Source organism: Buteo buteo, chromosome 29 (assembly GCF_964188355.1).
Source record: "Buteo buteo chromosome 29, bButBut1.hap1.1, whole genome shotgun sequence".
Taxonomy (NCBI): Eukaryota; Metazoa; Chordata; class Aves; order Accipitriformes; family Accipitridae; genus Buteo; species Buteo buteo.
Genome location: NC_134199.1, coordinates 3559796 through 3585190, shown reverse-complemented (window position 1 = coordinate 3585190; position 25395 = coordinate 3559796). Strand labels below are relative to the sequence as shown.

Below are 25395 nucleotides of genomic sequence, written 5' to 3'. Positions count from 1 at the left end.
GGTTCTCTCTGATTAAAATAATCCTTCGGGAGATTTGTTTTTCCAGCTGTATTTACACCTTGCTGGCTACAGATCTCCTCTTGCCACTTTCCTCTTGGGGTTGTCACAACCTTGTAAAAAAGACTGGTCACCTCTTGATGTGTCCCACTGCCACCACCGTACAGCTGTGCTCTCACTTTGATTTAGGCAGTGACACACATAGAAAGAGGAGGAGAACCCCTTGGCCCTGGCATCCTCCAAGACCGAGAATACTCTGCATGGTTACTAAAGGAGACACTGAAGACTGTTACCAGGCAGTCAGCTTTGGACAATACCGGGGCAATGCAGCGGAGCTTGCAAACCCCTCAGGTCAAACGCGTGACCTGCCTGAGCTTCAGCCGTTAATCCTCACGGCTCAGAAATATCTGCAGCCGTACGCGAAACGCCGGCCAGGGTCAGAGGTGTTAGCGAGCAAACTGCTCGCGGCGAGGCTAAGCCCCACGCAAATTGCAGGAAAGAGCCCAGAATCCCTCAGGAAAGGTGGAGGAGGCTGCCAGCCTTCGCAAGCCCCGCGGAGCCAGTGGTTCCCTTCGTCTCACCGCGCTTTTCCCTTGCTTTATTACCCCGCGGCCACTCAACCGCGTGCCCGTGCCTGCCTATCTTTCCTAGTACTTAGCAACACCATTGTGTCCCCCGCCCGGCGCTGCGGCATGGCCGCGCAGCGCCCGCCTGGCTGCGTGCTTTCATCTGCTATGGCAATGCCCTGCTCTCAAAGGATCCTTTCATGCTGCCAGCAGCCCCTCAGCACCTTCCAGAACCTTCCTACGTCTCAGCAGCCATGTCGGGAGGGGGGTGCAGGGACATTCTCTGGCCGAAGGAGTGAGAGGTCTGCGGAGGGGACCGGGCAACCCCCCCATCTTTTATTAACGCTGCCAGAGAGCCCGGGGCCGGTGGGCCGCCGTTTCCCACCCCCCCCGCCCTCAACTCAGGCCCCGGGGCTGTGAGGCGGCAGCGGCGGCTCTGCCCGGAGGCAGCTGCGAGGCGAGGCGCCCCCGCGGGCCGGGGGGGGGCACACACACACACACGACACCTCCGGGCCTGCAGGGACTTCTTCTCCCCCCGCTCCGGTTAAACGTTACCCGCCGGGACCAAAGGGCAGCGACGGCCCCGCCGCGGCCGTTACCCCCCTCACCCCCCCCCCCCCCCCCCGCCCGCCGCGGCCGCTCCCCGCACGTCAACAGGAAACCGCACGCGGCCGACTGTAAACACCGCCCGCGGCCCCCCCTCCCCGCCCGCCCACGTGACCCGCCCCGCCTCAGCCCCGGCCCGCCCCCGCCGCCCTCTCATTGGGGGCAGCGGCGTTGTTGACCATATACGGTCAGGTACTACCAAGCCGCGGGCGACGGTTGGTGGGTCTGACGCGTCACTCAACGCGCGCCGGCGGCCGGCGGCCGCTCCGCAAACAAAGCGGGGGCTGCCGGGAGTTGTAGTCCGGGCGGAGCCGAGGCGGCGCGGCGGCGGGGCGGGCGGGAACTACACCTCCCAGCGGCAACCCGCGCCCCGCCCCTGCCCGCCCCGCCCCTGGCGGCCGTCGGCGGGGCTCGCCGGGCGCCGTGAGTCAGTGCCCAGTAAACATTGGCGTGAGCCGCGCCGGCTCCGCCATGGTGGCGGCGCCGTGAGAGCGGGGGGCGGCGGGCGGCGCGGCGGGCTGGGCGCGGCGGCGGCGGCGGCGGGGGGCCGGGGCCATGGACGAGCTCAAGCACCAGGTGATGATCAACCAGTTCGTGCTGGCGGCCGGCTGCGCCGCCGACCAGGCCAAGCAGCTGCTGCAGGCGGCCCACTGGCAGTTCGAGGTGAGGCCGCCGCTCCGGTACCGGCTCCGGTCCCCCCGCCACCGCCGAGCGTCCCCGCGTGGGTTTGGGCAGCGCGGGGAGGGTGGGGCACCCGGCCCGGCCCGGCCCGCCGTTGCGCCCCCGCCTCCCTCTCCCCTCCCCTCCCCCCCCCTTCCCGCCCCGCGCGTCGGCGTGGGGCGCGTGGCGGCCGGCGCATGGCGTGGGCCGCGCTCTGCCCCCGCGGTGGGCGTGGGGGGCGGGCGGGCGGCGGGGCAGGGCCCTGGTGCGTTCGCGTGGGGCGCGCTGCCCGCCCGGCCACGAGCGCTGGAGCGAGCGTGGGCTCCACGCGGGGAGGGGGGGGGGGCGGGGAGCCACGGTGCGCGGGTGGGTGCAGAGCCCCGCTCCGGGCCGCGGGAGGGTCGGGGGCGCCCAGCCCTCCTCCTCCTCGTCCTCCTGCCGCCCCCCCACCCAGCCCCGGCCGGCAGCGCTCCTCCCCGCCGCACCCCCCCCCCCCAGCCCTCCCCCCTCCCCGCGTGGCCGTGGGCTGGAAAACCCCAGCCCAGCCTTTCCCACGTCCCTGCCTCGGAGAGTTTGAGTCCTCAGGCAGCCGGGAGAGAGGAGGCTTTGTAGGTCAAAGCTTTTCTGGCTCCAGACGCCTTTTCCTCTTGCTTGCGGGCAGGATACTCCGTGGCATCGACGGGGGTTAACGTCACGCGTGGGGCCGGGGTTGCGGGTGGGGAGCTCTGCAGCAGCCTTTCTGGGTGCTCTGCTCCTCCAGAGATCCCCGGAGCTAAAGCGCAGGGAGCAAAGCGGGGAGTGCGGCGGCTGTATCAAGCAAAGCTCTTGCTAAATAGGGCTTTTTTTGTTGGGATTTTTTTGGTTTTTGTTGTGTTTTTTTTGTTGTTTTTTTTTGTTTTTTTTTCCTTCTGCAGCCCCAGCAGCTCTCTAGTCTGGAGCTGATGGATTTGACGCTAATGGCACCTTTGTAATTGAAGTGTCTGTTTTGTGATGCAGGAGGAGGTCTGAGTCAGTCTGGAGAGCAGGAGGTTCAGTTTGTATTCATCCCCGTGCCTAGGGCACCTCTCGTTCAGCGCACGGCCCGGCCCGGGTGGGTGCGAGCGCCGCTGGCAGGCCTCCTAGACGTTATTCGGGGCTCGTTCTGTAACGTGATGGCTGTCGGATGGATCGGGCACGGAGGCAGTTCATCGCCATGCGATCTGCGTGCAGTCACAGGATTTCCAGATGCTAAATCGGAGGCCAAGAGGCATTCAAAGCCAAGCCGTGCGTGGCCAGGGAGCGAGTGGGTGGGTGTGCGGGCATGTGCGGAAAGCCAAGCCGGTGTTCCCCTCTGCCGTGCCTGTTTAATTCCGCGGTCTGCTGACGGGAGCACCACTGACAGTGGATGTGTTGCATGTGTAACGTGCTCTGGGTTTTGTTTACTAATAGAGTTTGACAGTGGCCCTCTGGGACAGGCGGGATCCGCTTCCACCACCTCCGCGCGTGTCGCAAAAGAGCTGGGAACGGATGACAAAAGTTTAACTTTTCTTTCAAAAGGCTTTTTGCAGAACTTTGCCACCGTTTGGCGAGTTGCACAAGTACAAACAGCCGTCTCCTGCCGGCTTGGCACTCACATGACTCAGAGGAAGCTCAGCTGTAAACAAACGCGCTGCGATGAGCAGTTACCATGTTCCCACTCACTTTTGGTGCAACGGTCAGATAATTCCCTTTGCAAAATGGCCGCTGGGCATGCCTTCTGTGGGGAGCCGTGCTGGGGAGGTGTCATCTCCTGACTCCAGCGTGCTCTCACCTTTTGCCTGTGAAATTCTGAGGCTTTTGGTACTCTAGTGCAGTACCTGTTTGGTGGCTGGCCCCACATCTGCAGCAAGACTAAATTGGTGGAGTTCAGGCAAGTTCAGTGGTCATTTACACTGTCTTCACTCATAGTCTCCTCGGATTCAAAGTGCCACTCCAGGGGTGCGGTGTGAGTTGGACCGACCCACTTGCACCCCGAGGACATTGCATGGTGGTGTAAGACCACCACAGGGAGAGGTGTTCTGCACAGTGGAGATGAAGCAAGCTAGGTGGCCTGGTGACAAGACAGCAGGGGTTGGGTTCACCCAGCTCTGTGCTGCTGTCCTGGCATCTGTTTGCCCTGCCCAGGACCTTTCCTACCTGGGCACATGCCCCATTCGCTGCTTGTGGCAGCCAGAAAGGGAGAAGGAGCCTGGGACGTTGGGTCACTGGCAGGAGGGAGAGGGAGGCTGCTGTGAAACGCAGACACCTTCAGGCTGGTGGGATGCTGATGTTTTGGGACCACTTTCCTGGGCTTATGCTGCTTTGAGGCTGCTCTGGGGCCTTCTGTGGCTGGTAGGAGCTGTAGAGAGGGTTTGCTGTGCACAGGGTCCTCTCAGCCCTGACAGACCTGGAGTTTTTCTGGGGGAAAGGAACTCAATCCAGGACAGCCTGCGTGAGCTGGACGGGAGGTCAGGAAGCTGTGCTGGAGATACAGCTGCCTTCGCTGCGGCGTGAGCAGATCAGAACCTGTACCATACTAAGGGGTCTGACAAGAATGCCATTTATTTTGCATATGCTCCATCCCCGGGGGAATGGGGCAGCTTGTGGGTAGCAAGTGGATTGCCTCTCCCACTCACCATGACTCCACTCGTGTTTCGTAGGGACCCAGGGCAGGCTTTCTTGTGGCGCACCCAGTGTAGTTTGCAGCTCTTGCAGTGCCGTGAGCTCTGCTGTGCTTCCCAGGGACAGCCGCCGTGGGTGCCAGCAGGGATGGCGGTGCCAGCCCAGCCCTCTGGCAGCTGGAGCAGTGCCATGGCTGATCAGAGGGGAAGGTTTACAGGCTGAAGAAAGTGACTTGGAGTGTCTCTGCGTGAGGGCTGGCACTTGGCCTCTGGGGCTGCAGGTGCCGGCTTTTTGGGAGAAGCCAGGGAGCGCAGCAGGTACCTCCACCATGGCTGGAACACAGCAGGCTACCAGGGAGACATTTCGGAGTTTGCAGAGTCTCATGTTGGGCTGAGCAGTGGATCAGGCTCCTTCCCAGGTAGAAGAGTATTATTCGGCTTTGTTGTGTGCTGATTGCCCCTGGGGCTGCTTGGGAAGGATAAGAAGACATCAGCTTTAAAAAACCCACCCATTCCTTCCTTTTTCCTGGTGTTAAGTGTCGGTCTCTGTTCAGTGTAGTGAGGTTGTGTGTGGGGAACAAGAGAAGGAGCAGGTGTCCGGCTCTGCCCGCTGTGTCCATTTTGGATTTCCACTTCCTCTTCTGATTTATTTAGGTTTTATCGAGCCCCTTTCCCTTTGTGGCTCAAGGGCAGATTGCCCCCAGGGCTGCTCTAGCACTGTGGGCTCCCTGCTGCTGGATCCCCTGTGCTGGCATCCAATCCCCAATGCTGGCAACTGCTGCAGTTCACACATGCAGCGGGGAGCGGGTGTGAGTGCAGCTTGAGCAGCGATCGGCAGGGGAACAGGCAGCACCTGAGTGTCTGCAGAGGGCTGGGTGTCCCGTTCCACCAGGCTGAGCTTGTTCTGCTCAGCACCCAGGTCTCCTTGCATTCACCCCCCCACCCAGCCCCTGCAGCCATCCTCCCTCCGACTCGGTCACCACGGGCCTCCCTTGGTGCCCTGGCAGGGTCTCTGTGTGATCCACCTCCTGCGAAGCTCCTGGTTTTGCATCCTTGGTGGGGGGACGACACGCAGTGGCCTGGTCGCCTGCTGAGCATGGCCAGGCAGCGGGTGCGCGGCCGTCTTGGTTCCACTCACACCCAGGGCAACACGGGCAATGGGGCCTTTGGTCCAGGGTCGGGGCTGAGCTGGTACTTGGGCACCTTCTCAAGCAGAGGAGCCTTAATTGGCTTTGCTGTTGCACCGGTTGCCCCTGGCACTTCTGATGCTGGCTGGAGACCAAGCAGCATCAGCAGCTTGGGTTACGTGTGTGGCCCTGGCACCCCGTGCCACCGAGGGGATGGGTGTGCGGGCCTCTTGCCCACCTGGGTTGGGGCTGCTGCAGGTCCTGAGTTCCCCTGGGAGGTGTCAGCCGTTCCCTGCGGTCAGCGGGCATTGTGGTGGCCAGAGGGGTTGCTTCTGCCATGGTTGGAAAGGGGCAGATGGAGGGGAGGAGATGCAGTGTTTTAGGCAGAGGGGCTTGCGATGGTGGAGTGCTTCCTCCACCCAGGTCACGGCTTTCATCCTAGCTTTATCAGGGATTGGTGGGTGGCTCAGGGACAGTGGGGACCTCCTCTGCCCCGATCTGCTGATGGCACAGTCCCAGATACGAGGCCATTTGGAAAACAGGAGCACAGAGCAGATTTAATCAGCTTATGGTATCTGGCTGTGCCCACACCTCTGCCTGTGCTTCCCGTTCACTGTTTCCTCTCTTTCTTATCACAATCCTTTCTGTCTGAGCGATAGGGCCTGTGGGTGTTGACATCAGACCTCACCCAGGACAAAGGGTAGCATGGTGATGGGACTATCGCTGCCTCAGAAGTGTCCGTGTCTCCGTCGGCCATTTCCTTGATTCACAGACGTGTGCTGGCCTCTTCAGAGCAGGTGTCTGTGGACACGGACCCTCTTCCCGCTCTATGGCCATTACTGAAATCTGGCAAGTCCTACCCGTGGATGCTGAGGGCTCTCAGGTCACAGTCTGGCTGGCTGCAAGGTTTGGGTGCTGTGTTATTAAACACAGCCAGAGAAATGCAGCTATCGTGGGGAAGAGCCTCGCCAGCCCAGCTATTGCATGCTCCCCCCGAGGTCTGGGAGCTGCCAGCCTCTAGAGCAGCAATTGCTTCCCCCACCCAGGTCTGGATTACTGTTTTGTTTGCAGGTAATGCTCCTGGCTGCCACCTGGTCTGGCCGATAGTTTACTCCCGTTTAGCCAGGAAACCAGAAACGTTGCTGCAAGCGGCCGGCACCGGCTCCCCAGCTCCCCCAGTGGTGCGAGCACAGCCCCTTCACCTTTCCAGGGCCTGCCAGCCTGGGTGTTTGGGGCCAGAATAGTTTTCCATTGGATCAGTGAATGGAGCTGACTTGCCATCGTTCATCCCATTCCTGGATGGGATACAGGAGCGTGTGGCTGTGGGCACCGGGACGAGGAGTGTGTGTGGTGGTAGGACTGTGGCTACTGCAGTTGCACAGGGTTTGGTACAACCTACCTCTGCTTTTTCTGGGTGTTTCTCTTTTTTTTTTTTTTTTTTAAGCAGCTTGGGTAACCCATCACTGGCTTGCAGGAACGGAGCAGTCTGGGGTGGTGTGGCAGTGCCTGGCCACAGCCCTGTGCCTCGCACCCTGGCTTGTAGACCTGCAGGCCAGGCTGCCCTGGGGAGGGGATTGAATGGGGATTGATGGGGGCTTTTCCTCCAACCAGAACTGAATCCAAACCAATTCTCTAACATTTCTATCAAGTCTGATCTGCAACTGAATCAAAACATTGTTTTCTAGCCCTAACTCAGTTAAAGCCTGGCACAGAACAGGAGTCGGCTTCTCCTTTGCCTGTCCTGCGTCAACCCAGACCCACATGCCCCCAAAGCTCCTATTGCCTCTGCTCCTCCCAAGCCTGGGCTGGGTGTCTGCCTTCCTGGCCAGCCCGTGCCCCTGACGTTCCCTCCCTGCGACTGCCCTTGTCCTCTCACATGCCTTTGGCATGTGACATTTACTGGATTATTACTGGTCTGAACTGGAAGCTAACCAAAATTATGTCAGTCATAACTGTACCCTGCCTGTGACTGAATTGGAAATGCTCTGGTATATGGGGTGGGCTACCTGTTGCAGCCCCACCCCTGGGGATCTCCTGGCGCAAATATGGTGACTGTGATCTTGTCCTGTTAAGGACATGCATCTAACCAGTTCCTGCTGGCCTTCCCCTGCTGGGTTTGGATTTGGCTTCCGTCCTCTCCCTGCACACAGCGGTTGCTGAGCATCGCTGTGAATTGTGAAATGCCTGCTGGGGTCCGCTCCAGCAGTGGCTGCTTCTCAGCAAGGAGCGTGGTGATCCCAAATATGCGTGATTGCTGCCTGCCCCAGTGCAAGCAGGCGGCAGGCGCGGGTCCATGCTTGGGGACGTAGGAGCAGCTGTGCACAGGGCTCTCCTGTGCGGGCAAGGGGACTGTGGGCATGGTCCAGCCCTCCGGGACCTGTTTCGGATCATCTTTGGGGTGTTGCAAAGCCCTGCCGTTGTGTGCAGGATTGAGGTGGGTGCCCAGCTTGTGTGCTGGTGGTAACATAATCTTCTTTTTATTTTTTTTTTTTATTTTTTTTTCTTGCAGACTGCTCTCAGTGCTTTTTTCCAAGAAACAAACATCCCCTACAGCCACCACCATCAGATGGTAAGTGCTTTCCCACCTCTTCAGTGCTCGCCTGGGGCACAGCACCAGCTGGCGGGCGCTTTGGGCTGTTGCTGATGCCCAGCTCACTGCTTCACAGCTCCAGGAGTGCAGGCGGGGAGGTCTGGCCAGGCGCTGCCAGAGCTGCCTGCTAAGGAAAGTCTTCCTGGAGAGCTGCTGGGGGTGGCATAGCCTGTCCTACGCAATGCGACAGCAGGTCCGGGAGTGCCCTCAGAACCCTACAGAGAGGTTGGGGCTGCTCCTCAGAGAGGGATGGTCTGACAAGATGATGCTTTGGGCATGGCCAGCAGTCCAGATCAGCCCCAACATGGCAGAGAGAGGCTGGGGGGATCCTGGAGCACTGGCCCGTTGTAGGCTCTGTAAACACAGGTGCAGATATGTGCGTGGTTCCTGCCCCACAGCCCAGCCCCACATGTGAGTCCTTGTGTGCTTGTTGGAGTGACTGAGCGTGCAAACCCCTGGAGCCTCGCCGGAGCAAGCCTCTAGTACAGCATGCACAGTGTCTGGATGTGTGTAAACACAAAAGAACATGCACATGCGTGGGGGCTGCCTGCCTCCGCTCTCTCCCATCTGTCCCCAGACTCGGTCCCTTAACTGTTGTGCCCCAGTAGCCCGTAATCTGCTTGGGCAGCTGTGTCTTAGGGATTTGCTGGCTGCTGTGGCCTCATTTGACTCTCTGGGACAATTGGGGATTTGGAGCGTGCAGTAAGTGTGCAGAGCAAGTGCCTGGCAGGGCCTAGGCACACCCAGTCTCCCGTGGGGTGGGAGCTGAGCCTGAGCCTTGCCCGTTGAGCCAGAAAGCTGCAGGGCCAGGGTGGCACCAGTGGGTTGTGGAGTAGAGGGTGTCCCCGCTTTGGCCGGGTGCAGCAGGGTCCAGGAGCTCTCACCACAGCATTAGTCTTCAGAGCCTTAAATAACTGCTGCTTGCGGGCAGCATTGTCAGCAGAGCATGGGTCTGGAAGCTCCGTGTGCTGCAGCAGTGGGGACAGAGGGGTCTTGTGCTGGGCCCTGGTGGGAGGCAGAAGGTGGAGACAACCCCCCCCACCCCGCCTGACCCCGTGTCTCCTTCCTGCAGATGTGCACTCCTGCCAACACGCCGGCCACGCCGCCCAACTTCCCAGACGCCCTCACCATGTTCTCCCGCCTCAAGGCCTCCGAGAGCTTCAACAGCAGTAGCCCCGTGGCCTCCATGGCGACTTCCCCGCCGCCCCCGGCCCCGCCGCTGCCCCAGCATGGGGCCTTCAACCCCACCTGGCCCGCAGCTTCGCCCCCTGGCCAGCAGCAGAGCATGTGGACTCCGGCCCCCTCGGCGCAGCCCGCGGGCTGGCCAGCCGCCGTCTCCCAGCAGGCCACGGCAGAACAGAAGGCTAACGTGACCATGGAGGCAGAGAGATGAGGCCGCAGCGGAAAGCGAATGCGGCGGGGACCCCTGCCTATAAATATATATATATTTTTTTTCTTTTCCCCCCCCTCCCTGAAGAGGAGAGGAACTCTGCTGCCAGGGTGTCTGGCAGCCGCCAAGACACATGAGCAAATAGCTGCCTTGCATGGGTTTGGTTTGAAGTAGTTTTTACTTGTCCTCGAGCTGAACAGAGCTCCCCAGAGACAGCGGGAGGCTGCGTGGGATGCAGGACCAGTGCTGGCCTCTGCCTGGGACCCCGCCACTGCCGGGCTCTTGGGGAGGGAGCACCCCCTCCTCTCTTGGGACACCGGAGTTTGCATGCGAGTGACATTTACGGAGGAGGTCCCTTCTTCACGGTCCCCTGGGCCACCCCACCAGGCAGAGTGGGTTGTGCCCGAGTGTTTCCCCCCATCCCTTGGTCCCACTCGACTGGGTGCAGGGCAGACACCCCACACAGCTTGTTTTTGTAAGGGGGGGGGAGAGAGCAAGGGCTGTTCTGCTTGGCCGCAGCCTCCACCCCGCATGTGCCGTGCTCGCTGGTGAGCAGGGCTGGGGGACACTGGCTCCCGGGGAGGCGCCTGGCCCCTCGCCCAGCCCCGGTGATGGGGAGCAGGGAGTGAGCCACGGGTGGCCCCACCGGGCCAGCACATGCTCCCCTCGATGGGATGGGGTTTGCCCTGGGGCTGTTTGCATGACACAGTGTAACCCTAGAGACTGGGATGGTTTTTAACCCCTCTGTTCTTTTCTCCTGGCGGCTGGAAGTCTCTCTGGATGCGCCGCAGCCGCTTGCAATACATGCTCTTCTGCTTTGAACCCAGTGTCTTTGCTTCGTTTGCAGCAGTGGCGGGACGCGGGGAAGGCTGGCCTGGGCCTGGGGTGTTTCAGGATCCCCTCTCCCAGTGACTCTGTGTGTGCTGTGCCTCCGAGCTGGGGCTGGCCACATCTCTGCTGTATGTGCACTGCTCCAAACACCCTGTCCCAGCAGTGCAGTGACTGCCAGCTGCCTTTGGCCAGGTGCATGCCAGGGCTCAGCTCTGCCCACTGCCCCACTGCATCAGCTGTGGTTGTGAGACCCCACCAGGAGCAGGGGCAGGCTGATGGCAGGGCTGCAGTGAGACCTCGGTGTCCCTGCGGGACACCCACAGGTCCTGGGTGTCTTGCTGTGATCTGGCTCCTGTCCTGTTTTCACTGGATGACAGGGGCCAGGTCCCTTGGAGGTCGCCATCCCTGCTGAGCCCTCTCCCCAATGAGGCTGTGCCCCTGCATCCCTGTGCTCACCAGTCAATAATTAATTTCATTCTTTTACTTGTGTTGCTAAAATAAACATGGTAGGAGTGGTGGTTTCACTCAGGCTGCCTCTTCTACAGCCTCAGCAAGGGCTGGAGCTGGTGCTGGCGCTTGTGAGCTTCCCTGCGTGGGGTTGTGTTGGAGTTATGTGCCTCGGTCCTGTCCCACTGAAGTGGACTGAACCAAGCTGGTGGCATCCCCAGTGAGCCAGGGCCGTGGGCCTCGTGTTCCAGCTGTGGTGGCCCGAGCCCATCAAGGCCAGCGTGGAGTCCTGCTGGGAGTGGGGATGGTCTGCGAGGCAGTGGGTGTGCAGTACAGAGCCCACCCAGGGGAGACAGAGAAGGGATCTGTCCTCAACCTTGGAGAGAGGCGCCTGTCTGTGAAACATGGTTGAAGCCACATGGAGACCTGGGTGGTGGCAAGGGGAACCTGCATGTGACTGTCCCAGGGCCACCAGGACCCATGGGATTGGAAAATCCAGGGCCAGACCACAGAACTGAACATCTGACTGGTCAGAGAGAGCTCACAGGGACATAGCACAGCCCAAAAGCATCAGGCTCTGGTTGCCGAGTCCCCAGGGATGCCCCACGAGCCCAGGGACTGCGCAGGAGAGGCAGCAGAGGAGGGAGCATCTTTATGGCCCGTGGTGTTACCCCACTGCAATGAGCGGCTGTCAGGGCAGTGTGACTCCCACCCCACCAGTCCCCGAAGGCAGGCAGCACAGCCCTGGTGTGCCTGCCCACCCCCTCCTCCAGATCCCCACGCCGTTTCACAGCCCCCTGGCCAGTTCAGACACCCGACGTCCTGCTGCCACCCGTGGCAGCCTGCCACTGGTCCCCTGCGGAGCCCGTCTTTGTCCGCATGGCAGCACCTGCAATGCAGAAGGACAAACAGCCTTGCATGGGGCACGACACCCCCAGCAGCAGCCCTGGGAGGCCCCTGGGGAGTGCTCAGCAGCAGGCTGAGCCCACCTGGTGGGGCCGGTGGCCTGGAGGACACCTGGGACAGGCACTTACATGCGTATGGGGACATGCAGCGGCTGCCGTACTTGGGGACACAGCACATCTTTGCTGCAGTGTGCTGGGAGAGGGGCTGGGGGGTCTTTGTTGCTTCAGGGTGAGAAACAGAGACACTGTTAGCACAGGGCGATGTAAGGCTGCTGATGGCTCGGCCCCAGCAGGGCTCTGGGCCGTCCCAGGCGCTGACGGTGGGACATGCCATTTCAGGTGGCTGTGCAGCCTGGCTGGAGCTAACGTGGTGCCCCGGGGCTGCTCCCTTACCTGGGAAGACCGTGTCCACAGTGACAGTCCTGTTGGCAGCCGGCGAGCTCAGCCTGCCTTTGTAGACGATCCCATTGATGCCCAAAATACCCACTTCTCCCTAGAGGGAAGAGCAGCCGGTGAGGTCGGAGGTATCCCAAGGCTGCACCCAGTCCACAGCACTCCCACCATCCCAGCCCAGGTGGGCTCGGTGGGTTTCCAGAGCATGGGGATAGGAGCTTATGTTCTTGCAGACAAAGCCTGCAGGGTCTCTGCAGGGACAGACGGTGACGAGGGAGCTGGAGGCGGACAGTGGCCCGGCAGGATTCACCGGGTCCTGGGTGGCCCTGCTGCTCCCTTCGCTCTCCCTGGGCAGGGAGCACCTACGTTACCCCTCACACCCAGGGAGAGGGACCCCAAAGGGAGAGGGAGGGACGCGGTGGCACCTGGCAAGGCTCACCTCCCCGCTAGCCGCTGTGCCAGGCAGTTGGAGCCGCCGGCGCTGGCTAGATGGGCTGGAGGAGATGGTTGGCCTTTCGGCTGGTCACCAGGTGCCTGCAGATGGCTTTGTGGGCCAGCTCCTGCGAGGCCTTGGGACCAATGTCCTGGCAGGATTGCTTCTGAAACAAAACAGCCCCTGAGGTTTTGTGGAGAGAGAAGAGCCCTGTGCTGGCCCAGAGCCAAGGGTCATTGCCAGCCCCCAGCAAAGAAGCCTGGCACCCAGGAGCCTGCACGTACCTCACCAGCACGCGCCCCATAGAGAGAGCTCCAGTGCAGCTCCCGACGCACCTCTGCCTGCAACCAGGAGAGAAATCAGCCCTTCTGCTCTGCTCCAGGAGGGGAGAGCCTGGGCAGCCCCTGGGATGGGGAGGAAGACTCCCAACCTTGCCACTACCCCCAGTGCCATCCTGTCCCCAGTCCAGCAGGTCTTCCAGGGCCTCAAAATCTAGAGGGTAAAATCCTCTCGGCACTGCAGGAGGGACAAGAGCAGTGGAGGTGGCCAGGACACGGGCGCACCCAGGGACAAATGCCTCTGCTCTGGTGGCTGGGAGGGTGTCATGGATGCTGCCAGAACCTTGCAGGGCCAGATGCTCACCCAGGCAGGTCACCACAGCCATGGCAGCCCTTGGGAGTCTTGAGTGTATTTTCCATAAGGATTTCCTGACCCTGGACAGCTTGGGGACAGTCCCAGGGACTGGGTGCTGATTGCCTCTCTGCACAGTGCCACAGACACCCACTCCCAGCCCCTCTGCCAGGGCTCCCCCCACTCACCATTTGATCCAGGATGCTCTGCAGGAGGTGGCTGTGCTCGTTCTGCTGCACCGACTGCTCTTGCACCTCCTCCAGACCAGCCTGAAACGGAGGCATCAGGGGGTTCTGCATCTGCAGGGGCTGGGAATGGTGGGGATCAACATCAGCAGGGACAGGCAAGGACTGGCAGTGCCCAGCCTGGGTCAGGGCTGGGCTCTGTGGCTGCAGGCAGTGTCTATCCCAAACCACTGGGCCCCAGGGTTGGCCTCAGGGTGGGAGGGAGCTCGAGCTCAGACCTCATCCCTGTCACCCCATGCACCCTTGCTGTCCGTGCAGGTCCCCAGGGAGCCCAACCCCTCTGCCAAGAGGTCTCCAGCAACTGTCCCAGCTCTGCGTGCGCACCTTCTGGAAATTGTCCTTCAGGAGCTGCAGCTCCTCCTGGAAGCCCTCGATGGTGGTTTTCAGGGAGCAGATGGTGGTGAGCATCTTCTGCAGCATGTCCATGACTGGAGGAACGCAGGTTTCGTCACTGATGCTGGGTCCCCATGGGCTCCAGGGGACACGGAGAGAAGGGAGGTTAAGGTGTGCGCAGCGGGGGCTGGGGCTTGGGGGTGTCTCTGGGACCCAGCAGGGCTGCCACAGCATCAGCCACATCTGGCCATGCCCATGGGGCTCCCCTAAACTGAAGTAAAAGATGTTAAAAGGTGATAAACATCCCAGCTCCAGCTTCCTCGCCCTGGCAAAGTGCTGTTGCCTTTTTCCTTTGCTCTCTGGTTGTGCTCAAAGCCAAGGTCACAACGTGTGAGATGGGACTGGCCTGGGGCTGCCAGGTCTTACAAAGGATGAAGAAGAGTTGGGTTTGCTGTGGGCCAGCCCCATGCTGCCTGTGGAGATGACAGCAGGGCACAAGGCTGCCACAACTCATCCTTGTGCTGCAATATGTGGCTCGAGCAAGGAAGACGGCTCTGACGTTACACATTGCGTTTCCCACTTAGAGTCAAAACTTGAACAGCCAAATAACTTGAACTTGTGCCATGGCAATGCCTCCCATGGGGTCCTGCCTTGGCATGGGGACAGCCTGCCTGTGAGGCAGCACTGCTGTCACCCGCAGCTCAGCCATTCACTGTGCTGCAGGGAAGAAAGGAGAAGAAAAGCCTGCCAGGGATGCTGCTGCTCCTGCCAGGGGAGCGGGGGCTGTGTGCTGCAGCCCAGGGTGACCGCAGCCCCCAGGCACAGCTGCCAGGGCAGGATGAGACCCAACAGACCTAAATCTCAGAGCAAGTATCACTGGAGCCCCAGGGTCAGCTGAAAAGTGACCGAGACCACCTTTGGCCAGCGGCTGTGTTAAAATACTGCTCTTCTTCAATTAGCCCCCGCAGTGGAGCTGGGGCCACTGGAGCTGGAAAGGTGCCCCCGCACTTTGCTGGGCTCCCTGGTCCTGGGACAGCAGGTATCATGACACAGTCACGTCACTGTGTGGGGCAGGACACTGTGCAGGGCAGGAGGCCACCCAGAGCAGTACATCGTGTAGGGCAGTACGTGGCATAAGCCAGGACACCGTGTAAGGCAGGGTGCTTGTGTGGGGCAGGACACTGTAGGGCAGGATGCCACACCAGGCAGGACGCTGCATAGGGCAGCACATGGCATAGGGCAGGACCCCGCGTAGGGCAGGATGTGGCACGGGGCACAGCCTGCTGTGACACTCTGTAGGGCAGGACCGGTGAGCCAGCAGCAGGGATGCGGCAGCGTGACCGGTGCCCTGCCGAGGATGGCTTCTCACCTTCGTCATCCCCTCCTCAGTCGCTTCCACCCTCTTCTTCAGCCGCACCATTTGCCACTCCATGGCGGCTGCCCCGCCTGGGGCTGGCAGCTCCGCGGTGTGCCCGGCGGCCCGCTGGTCTGGCTCGGCTGCCCCTCCGCCCTCCCCAGCCACGGCCGCCTCTGCTGATGGAAGGAGCAGGGCTTCCCCCCGGCCACACCGGCGGTGGCTTCCAGGAGACCCCTCGTCCTCCCCGACCTGCGCCCTGGCCTCCTGCGGGTGGAGGTGCCGCGGGAGGCCTCGCAGGAGGCCGCCGACCTGGGGGCCGCCGCCATCGGCCGTGCCGAAGGCCACGTCCACCAGCTCCGCCCACGCTGCCTTCGTCCCCCCCCCCCAGGGACGCCGCGGGCCGGGGACGCTGGCGGGGGGACGTGGGGCTGAGGTCACAGGGGACGGCCCCGGGGTTCTGCCGAGGCCCCTTCCCCGGAGCAGCCCGGCGGAGGCAGCGGGCCCTGGCGCGGCCCGGTTGGGGGCGGTGGGGAAAGCAGGCCGCGGTCCGGCGGGGGCTGCAGGCCCCGGCCCCGGCCTAGAGCGGCCCGGCGTGGCCCAGCAGGCCCCGGTGCCCGGCTGGGAGAGCGCGGCCCAGGCCCGCCCCGCCGCGGCACCGCCCGCCCCGTCCCGCCCCGTCCCGCCCCGGAGCCGGCAGGTGCCCGGAGCCGCCGCCGAGAGCCGGGAGCCGGTAGGTGCTTCCCCACGAGGCCGAGGCGGGGGTCGGGCGCAGGGCCCGGCTGGGCCCCGGAGAGCGGCGGGGCCGGGCGAGGGAGGAGGAGGCGGCGGCGGGGAGGGAAGGAAGGAAGGAAGGAAGGAGGCCGGACGGGGCCGGTGTCCCCCCAGCCCCGGGCAGGCCGCGGCGGCCTCTTGGCAGCGGGGCGAGCCGGAGGCGAGGGGACGCTGAGCCCGGGGAGGGGGACGCAGGAGAAGCCCAGCACCGTCCGCCGCTGATCAGGAGAAGCGGGATGAAGATAAATCGCCGGTTAACTCTGTGAGGAAGGACCTCGCTTCTCCAGGCGGAGGGCAGGGCTCTGTGCTCGGCCGAGGCCGGAGCGTTTGCTGCGGAGCCGGCCGTGCCGGGGAGAAAAGGCGTGGATAGACGGTAATATGGGCTGGGGAGAGGAGGAGGCAGCCCTGGTCTCGGACTGCTCTTTAACGCTGTCCGGAGCGGCCGCAAAGTGCCGCAGGGTGCTACTAAAATCTCGCACAGCTTCGGCTTTGTACCCTCAGCGATGGAGGGAAGGGTCGGGACGGGAGGAGCGGGGTGGGTGTGCTTGGAGGGCTGGGGCAGCGGGCGCGGGATGAAATTCGATCGGATGGGAAGCCAGGTCGTGTACTTGGGAAAAGACTTTCCACTGTAAGGCGAGCGCTCTGGCCCGACTGAGGTCGTGCCAGCTTGCGGAGAGGACGGGTGGGAGCTGCCAGCAGGGCACAGCAGTGAGAAGAGCGAATATGATCCCTTACCCAGCCAGATCCCCGGGAGAGGAGGGAGCCAGGCCTAGGTCCAAGTGTGTGTGTTTCCAGTCATCCCTGCTCAGGAGAGGCGAGCTTGGGCTGGAACTGCCCGTTCAGTGATCAGGAGCGATGAGCCCATTTTAGAGGAGCTGAAAGAAGCTCGGATATCTTGACGAGCAGGAAGAGAAATTACGATGACGGGTAAGATATTGTCCGTCAGCACATCGGCAGTGTGAACCCTCTGAAACAAGGAGAACTCATTCAGCTAACGGGTAGCACAGCACAACAAAGAATACCAATGAATAAATGTTCGTGGGAGGCTGGGAGGTTGTTAACCGTTAGAGTGGTGAGATTTTTGTTCTGCTCCCAAGGGGACTGGAGAGGCAAAAGGGTAGGAGCTGTTAAAGCAGGGGGTTGTGGTTGCTGCTAAATGGAGGGAGGGGGCTTGGGACCCCAGGAAAAGCTCCAAGACCATGCAGGAGAGCGGGAACAGGCAGGCTGGGATGGACGCCGCCATGCCGACATCCTCTGGATCGTCTGCAGGAGTCATGCTCAAGGTTAAACTTCCCTAAGTTGCTGCAAGCGTAGGTGTGTGCCCCTTGGCCCAAGGTGTAACTGGAAAAGTTGTTCAGAGATGATCTCCTTGCACCAGTGAGAACTGGTGAGGGTACTGGCGGTTGTCACGTTCCAGGCTGAGCCTAAACTATCAGGTGGTAGACTAGGTCAGGCGCAACAACTTTAAGTATAAATGTTTTAAATGATAATTATAGTGGTTTTGGGCTGTATGTAAAGCTTGCTGAGAAACACTTTGTGAATATGCGAGATATCCTCCTGTTTGTTCCCTTTCAAGCAACGTGTTTGAAATGGGGCTTTCATTTCAGCAGGAGCCCTTCTGCTTTCCAGAGTGTATGACTGGAGTAGGCAGTAGGGGAAACCAGAATGAGTATTATGTAGCATAACGTATAACCATAGTATGTCATTCATTCGTTTTTAGGAACTAAACAAACTGAGGTCCATGTGGAAACCGCAGGCTGAAAATTTCCCTTTCCCAAAGGCTTCTCTGTTGAAATGTATAAATGTTGTAGCAATGTGCATGTGCCCCAGGAAACCCCTGGAAGCGTTTAGTGATGTACCTGCTCTGTTCTCCTTAGGTGTTACGCGAGGAAGGAATTCCTGCCTGGACGTAGGGAGGCAACAACTTTAGGAACTGATATGAGGCTGTCTGTTGGTGTGGCTTGAGCACAGATGGGGGATGAGGCTGTAACAAGGGCAGAGTGATGGAGTAATGTCCCTAGATGTCCACTGAGTGATGCCGAGTGGAGCAAATATGCGTAGTCCTCCCTGGCTGCTATTTGTATGGGTGGTGGGGCTGCGGTGGCTGTGTCTGCTCAGGGCTGGACTCAGGGAGGTGCTGGGAGAGGGGATGTGCATGTTTGTGTGCTGAGTACTGAAAGAACTTGCCACAGGTGTGACTGGAACAGTTAAGAGAGAGAGAGCTTCTCTTTCAGAACCTAAGCCCTTCTTAAGAAGATGGAAGACCGTGCTAAGTTTCTTGTGTTCCCTCAACAGGTACTGCACCTGAAATTCAGTTCTGAAATTCAGTTCCTTGTGTTTCTGTTCTGACTGGAGCTCTGTCTCTGCTGCTGTTATGAAAGGAGGGAGGGTGTCTCCGTCAGCGCCTTGTTTTGGTTTATGAGTATGCTTTTGAAGCTCACTTCCTAATCAGCCATGCTTTCTGTGCTGGGAAATCATGCAGTGATGCAAAGCGCAGTGACTGCCTTCCTTCTGGATGAAGCACAGCTGGCAGATGCACTCTGGGAGCGCAGCTAATGGACTCCGGTAGCTGAAGGACATTCAGCCAGGGACCGGACTAGAGCCTGTCCACAACACCCACACTGTGTGTTTCAGAGGGTTTTGGGTCCTTGGCACAGTGTTCTTATCTGCAGAAGTGTTCCTATTGCCAGTGTTACTAACATAGCGAGGGAAGGGATGAAAGTAACTTTATTATGTAGAAGATCATCTTTTTTTCCCCTTCAGGTGTGAATTTAGCAGATAAATACTTGTATTTAAAGGATGTGGTTGATGCAGAGATCTTCCAGTATGAGGAGGAGCGAGGAGCGGTTTTGGAAGGAGATGCACAGACTTCTAGTATCTGCTCTGATCCAAGACCAGTTTTTTGCTTATGGGTAAAGAGAAGTATGAAATTAGGTGTTCTACATCTGTTTGTGGTACCATTGTAAAGCCCTACATTTGAAGTCTTACAATTGCTTTAATCAGGAGAGAATATACTAGATTTAAAGAAGCTAAGTTTTTAAAAGTCTTTTTAATAGCATTTTTTGTAGGGTCTGCAATGGGGCTGTGCATCACTTTTGCTGGTATTACCATGGCTCCGTTTGTGTGCGGAACGAACTGTCAGTACTGTGATAGTTTTTCTCCGTGCAGGCTCACATTTACTCAGCTTTGCTACCAAGCCAAGGAAAAGATTGATGACTGCCAGGTGAGACAAGGAGGAAATAACATTTGCCTAATATAGAGATTAAAATAATAACGAAGGCAGCAGGACTGAATATACCTTTAAGCTTCTAGACAGGTATGCCAACTTCTCATCAAACTGCGATGAGAAGGTGTTCTCCCAGACTGATGTGTGCAAAACTGCTGAAAACAGGGCGGACAGGAGAGTTGGAAAACAACAAATAGATGCTGATATGCCTCATGGCTCTTAGCAGCAGTCAATGATGTTCTAAAAGGAAAGATTTTAATTGTACAGTACTCTTCCCTTATCCCCGACGCAGTAAAAGTGATGGTTTGTACTGGGAACTTAAGTTGTTCTGCAAGTTGTTGGAGGTTTTTGGTTGGTTTTGCTTCCAGGACCTGATTTTGCAACTGTTATGCAGGCGAAGTACTCTAGCCTGAAACCGACTGACTCTCCCGAAGATTTCAGAGCAAGGCACCCGAGCACACAGATGTGTATGTACCTTTTTTTCCTTCAAAAAACACATGATGAGCAAATTCTGCCATGGGATGTGATACTCACCTTGCTGTTTTTCTGTTGTTCCCAATCGGCACTTGGTATCAGTCTTGCAACTGGAGAGAAGCAATGCAATTTTCATAAGCACTGTCAGATCTTTGCATGCTCTGCAAAGGACGTATCTCCTTCTCAGATCAAAGGGAACACAATTAGAACAGATGCCATAGGAAACCACAATCCATATTCTCAACAGTATAAAGTCTCTGAGGCAGGGGGAGCACAGTTTTTATTTCTGACATGAAATGCTCAGGGAAACTCCTGGCTGCTGTTACAGTTTTGCTTTGGACTTATTCATTCGGAGCTGCCTTGTGGCCACAGTCTAAAATTTGTTGTATTTGCAGTGGTGAAAAAGGGCTGTTTGAGAGTCTAGAGAGTACAGCAGGCCTGTGCTAGTCATAGATCTGCATAGGGAATGGAGGTAGGAAGGAAGCTGCTTCATGCTGTGCATCTTCTGTGTGAGGCCCCACTTCAGTGCAGCTGTCTTTAATCTGAATTCTCTTAGCAGGCCTGCATTTAGAGTAAGAAAATACAAGAAATAACCCCAAAAGATGGCAATGTAATTAGCATCTTAGGAATTGTGAAGAACAGCTGCTGGCTATGTGTGTTCGATGTTGTACCTCTTGTATGATGAATCCTGAGATGATCAGAGAATGAAGAAATGAGCTGGGGCTTTCCATGGAAGTTAAGTAGTATATTTCTCTATTACGTATGTGATTAGTAAGGTAACTCTGCGTTAGTAATAGTTATGTTTCCTTTACCTCCTTTATACGTAAGAAAATGGAATAATACATAGATTAAGAGAATTTAAGATAAAACATTTGTGCTGAGATAGTGGTCCCTCTGCCCTGAACCAGTGTGCTGGTAGACGTTCCCTATTGTGTTTGTCCTTGAACCTTCTTTGATACCCAGTCTCTGCATTTAGAAAGAAAATCTTCTCTACCTTGCCCTAACAGGCTGGTTACCTATTAATGGTTTTGGAAGATGTGTTTTTGGAAGGAGCATCCTAGCTTGAAGTTTACATACTTACTGTTTCATCTTGCATTCCATCTTCCGATCATAAATTCCATCCATCACATCTTACCCTGGTACATGCACATCCCGTGCTCTAGCTATATTTCATCTCTATTTACTCATTGCATTGCGCAGTCGCAGAGAAAAAGAATTTTACTTACAATTTGAACCATGGGAACCTGTTTGCTTTAGGACAGTTTCCTTGAGTTGTCGTTTTGGGAGTTAGTGTCAAGGCTGGGTCTACGTGTGAAGGCATTGTACTTATCCCAGCCGGTGTATCTGGGTGCGTGCGTTCCCCTGCCCTGCCTGGGACAGGCAGTGGGAGACTTGAGGACCTGTGCGGGCTGCAGGGAAAGGCTCTTCGACTGCTGCAGAGGGGTAAGTTCAGCTCTCTGAGCTGCCCCAGTGGTTTATACTGGCTCCCTGAAAAAAACCCCCAAAATACAGCCCACTTTCAGACTAGAAGGACTTTCAGATGTAAAAAGAAAAAGCACAGAGGCTTGCTCTCTCTTGCTATTGGGCTGCATGTGTAGACACAGTACCCTTCCCACTGCACTCCAGATCTCAGCCAGTATTGGTTTTTTTGGGCACCGACGTCCCCAAATGGTATCTGCTGCACGTATCTTTACGAAGGAAGCCCTGACTTATGTCATTTCACAATTGAATCTTTTACTGAGATGAGATGTGGTGGCTGAGGTGGGGTTACACGTGTGTGCACATTATCTGCCAGAGTCTGGGGGATGGCAGGCACTGTCAGCCCCCTCCCTGCAGGGATGGATTCCAAGGGTCTTCCCACTTCTTAGCTTTGCATCTTTAATCTGACAGTACCTCACAGTGCAAGGTAAAATGAATTGGAGGTGGTTTTTTTCCAAACATGTTTTAAGCACAGTTATTTGATTGAAAAGATACAGCCCTCTCCCTAGTTTGTGAGGGGTTGCTGAGGAATTGTATTAAAAATAAGCCCTCATTGCTCAGAAATCCCTTGTGCTTCCTCCTAGAGCCTCACAGCTGGAGAGCAGGTATAATCTTTTAGATTATGGGTGAGTGAGTAAGATTACTGTCCCAGGGAGGATTATTGTAAAATTGATTTCATTTAGGTCACGGAACAAAGATTGTCATGTGGGAAGACTTGAGCAAAACTTAACTGTAGCCTGGCCTTCCTGGGGGCTAGACAGACAGTGCTGAGGCTGGCTGCGAGATGGGAGCACTTGTCTTCTGCTTGGCCCTTCACAGAGAGTCGTAGGAAACCTGTCCAAGCCATGCTTTATCTCATGTCCTTCCAGTGTGTGTAAGGGAAACGGCTCTTCACTCTCTGCTAATAGCATCCCTGAAATGGACTGCACTTTCCCTTCTGGAAAGCATTTGTCCAGCCTGTAAGTCTTTGTGATATTGGGATGCTAATGCTGTAGAGGAACAAATAAAGGCAAAGATCAGGGCATAAATGGGGAGCAGTTTGTGTCCTGGCAGCCATGCACGGCCAAGCGGGTGTTGCATCAAGAGGCTGGTGCTGGGAAGCACCACCAACTTTGCCTGATTCAACCAGAGCTAAATTTGCCTCTCAGGAGCAGAGGGAGGGTCGACTGCTTTTTATGGCAGTACCATGTGTTTGCAGAGCTTTTAAAAATAAAGATTGGCTAATAGGTTCTGGATTCACTTGTTCATATCTCCAAGACCCAGAACAGCTGTTCTCCATGTTTTTTCTCCTTCCCTTTTGGGTTGTTGTGGTTTTTAATTTTTTTTTCAAGTGGCCATGACTCAGCCCTTCCTTGCTGCTCTCTGAGTTTCCTGGTTTCTGAATAGGCTATTCTTGGGACAGCGATTCCTGACAGATAGGAACAAGGGGAGTGTTGTGGTGGTGGTTGGTTTTTTTTTTTTTTTCTCTTCTGGCCTGTCTTAATGCTCTGCTTCCCTCTGATTTTTTCCTTGTTCCTGAATTACTGAATCATCCTAAATTGTTGGATGCCATCTGGGGTGTGTTCTTGCCCTTGTACCAAGGCAGCCCTTTCAGGCGTGATCCAGGCTGCGATCCTTACACAGCACCAGCTTTTCTTTTGCAGCAGGATGGTGGTGGCACTCCTAAGAGCATGGAGGGTTAGACTGGTATAGCTGTCTATTATAAAGCTTAAACCCCCCTTGGTTTAGCCCCTCTAATTCCAAGGGGCTGTGCTTGGCTCTCCAGCGATGTTACCTTGCAAGGGGTAGATCCAGGTGAGGACCACGTCTTCATGCCGTGCCCGTATGACACAGGTGATACAGTGACTCTCATTGCAGAGCTTAGAGGCAGTACACGCCGGTTCAAGTGGCTAAGCGTGACTTTGGATGCATGCTGCCTCTGTGTGTGCTTTCACAAGTAAGGGGAAAATATGAACTAGAATTTAAAACCAATGAAAAAAGCTTTCTGATTGCTTAATTAATTATTGCCCTCCCCCACAGACAGCAGAGGCTGGAAATCGGAAGGATGCTCTCTCTGAAATGCTTCATGATACAGTTACACAGCTTCTTAACATGGAGGGCTTTTGAATTTCTTCTGAAGTTTATTACTCTCTAGTGTGGGTTCAGGAAAATCACCTTCCAGTGATAGGTAGTACGCCCCAGGCCAGGCATGCTGGCCACCACTCTTGCTATACAGACATGCAGTTGGAAGTGAACGTGGTGTCTAATACTCAACAATCTTTGCTAGGTTTTAGTTTTATTAAGAGCACAGCGCTTTCTGTCAAGACACGGTTGCATGTGAGGGGGAAGTAGCCTGAGCTGTTGTATATTTTGCCTTGAAAATACAGCTGGCTTTTTAAAAAAAACAGAGGCACTCTATGTTTTCTCAAAGTCTGTGGTTACCAAGAGAAATTTCTCAGACAAAAGTACTAGAGGACTCAAAACACAGGGGTAGTGTTCTTCTTTAGCATCCCTCCACGTTTTTGGATATGCTGTATTGTTGTTAAGCCAACCAAGATAAAAGCTTTTCTGTGTGAGGAGGCTTTGAGAACATTCACTGCCAGATTAAATTAGCCTTTCTGAGAATAAATTAGTCGTCATGATGTAGGCAGCCCTGCTCACTGCAGCTGTAAAAGCCACTCATGCTAGTACCCACAGCAGATAAATTAAATGATAGATGTGATATCTGTGTTCAGGGTAGTGCTGTTAACTTGAGATTAAATTTCTGGCTGGTGATGAATGAAAATCAGTCCTTTGAATTTTATTGATTGTTTCTCCAAATAAGTAGCAGGCCACCCTTTTAAGAGACGCAAAGGAACCCCTGGGGTACAGCACAGCAATATTTTGGGAGGAAACCATGGGCCAAAGCCAATGCTGTACCTCTGCTGCGGTGACTCTCCAACCTGGGATGCTTTTGTGGTCCTCAGGTGTCCCAGTCACCCAACGCGTGGCAGAAGGGGAGCGTTGGAGCCTTGTGCTGGAACATGGAGTGGAGGAGAGCAGTTATGGTGGGATTTCCATGCTGCTGCTGACTCCTTCGGGCTTGTGTTTTTAACTGAGCACTGGATAAATTGCTGCTAGCATGTGTGTTCTGCCCTTTTCTTAAACAGGTGTTCAGTTTGTCTTCCAATTAACTTAGCACCTTTTTCTGCTTTATGGTATATAAGGAAGTGTTCGCAGGAGGTATGGGTGTGTGCTGAAGGCTCAGCTTGCTCTTCCCGCCTGCTTTGCTGTGACCATTCAGCTCCTCCAAAATCCTAACGTAGTCTTTCAGCAAAAGAGTGAAGCTGGGACTAGAGACTGTTTCCATTGCCGTGAAAAAATCAGCTCTTCTCCTGGGCTTCTTGTAGCTCTTCCACAGAGATGTCGTCTGGAACATATTTGCATGTTGGGAATGGAGGTTCCCCCAAAGTTCTTGGCTTCAAGCTACAGGTGGTGTTATTTTAGCCATGCTCAGGCTTTCAGACTCCCTCTTGGGTGCCACAGTTCAGGATGCATTAACACGGTGGGAGCTCAGTTTTGAGCTGGCTGCTGGGCTATTCTGATGAGAGAGAAAACAGTTCCCAGCTTGTTTAGTGTTGTAGCTATGGGAGCTGCTCTGTCTTCATCAGGCTCAGGAGAGGATTTCAGTCCCGAATTCTCCAGAGCACCTGAGCTATTTACCTGTCCTGAGGGCATCTTGTTATTACATGCTTGAATTTTCACCGGTCTCATCCCCTGCTGTGAAAGCAGTGACCCAGCCTTAGGACTGTTCAAAACTCTCTGACCAGTGATGCTTTTAGTTTAACAGTAAAGCAGTGAGGTGTTGCCTTGACAGAGAGGCAGAGAAAGGGTTTAGAAAAGCTTAGAGCAGGGACTCGAGGAGGTGCGTTGCTGCATATTAGGGATGCTTTGAATCCAGCTGTTGTGTCTAGATTTTCAGCAAGAGGTCTGCTTGCTTTGTCTGCAGTTCTGGAGTCGGTGTGGCTCGTATCCAGGTGATGTCCCATGCATGCCAAAACTAGGATGATGCCTGGAGCTGTGGCCTGGAGAGGTATGAGGACATCATCTCTCTTCCTTCACTGTTGTTTTCAAAGGGAATACAGCTCTGTGTGCCCGATTGCAGATCTTGCTGAACTTGGCTAGCTGATTTGTATCTTGGTCAATGTTCTTGTCAGATCTGCTTACATTTAAGTGAGCCAGGCTAACCATGTGGCTTTGTGTCTTCGTTGTTGTCTCCCCTGGCAGGACTGCTGTGCGTTGCCTCTGAGCAAGCAGTAGTGGCAAATTAGGCTCATGGGGAAGTAGCTTTTGGCGTGA

General features: G+C 56.6%; 2 protein-coding genes across 6 annotated transcripts in view; both read left to right on the top strand.

The window, feature by feature from the left end:
* The first annotated feature begins 1577 nt into the window (after positions 1–1577).
* Positions 1578–10376, top strand: UBALD1 (UBA like domain containing 1). The gene is made up of 3 exons (XM_075059328.1): positions 1578–1832; positions 8084–8143; positions 9237–10376. The coding sequence occupies exons 1-3, from the start codon at positions 1725–1727 to the stop codon at positions 9555–9557; spliced, it is 489 nt and encodes a 162-aa protein (XP_074915429.1). The 5' UTR covers positions 1578–1724; the 3' UTR covers positions 9558–10376.
* Positions 10377–15510: 5134 nt separating this feature from the next.
* Positions 15511–25395, top strand: part of CDIP1 (cell death inducing p53 target 1) — a 31269-nt gene continuing 21384 nt past the window's right edge. Inside the window, exons 1-2 of one of the 5 annotated variants that reach the window (XM_075018416.1) lie at positions 15959–16272; positions 16639–16826. The gene's annotated coding sequence lies outside the window, so the exon portion shown is untranslated. Of the gene's footprint in view, positions 15859–15958; positions 16273–16638; positions 16827–25108; positions 25130–25395 lie in introns of those variants that run through there. The other 4 variants (XM_075018418.1, XM_075018414.1, XM_075018415.1 and 1 more) reach the window with 4 other exon arrangements.

Coding starts and splice junctions, on each gene's coding strand:
- UBALD1 (XM_075059328.1), top strand. CDS start 1,725: ATGGACGAGCTCAAGCACCAGGTGATGATCAACCAGTTCGTGCTGGCG. Junction 1,833..8,083: donor CGGCCCACTGGCAGTTCGAG/GTGAGGCCGCCG, acceptor TTTTTCTTGCAG/ACTGCTCTCAGTGCTTTTTT. Junction 8,144..9,236: donor ACAGCCACCACCATCAGATG/GTAAGTGCTTTC, acceptor TCCTTCCTGCAG/ATGTGCACTCCTGCCAACAC.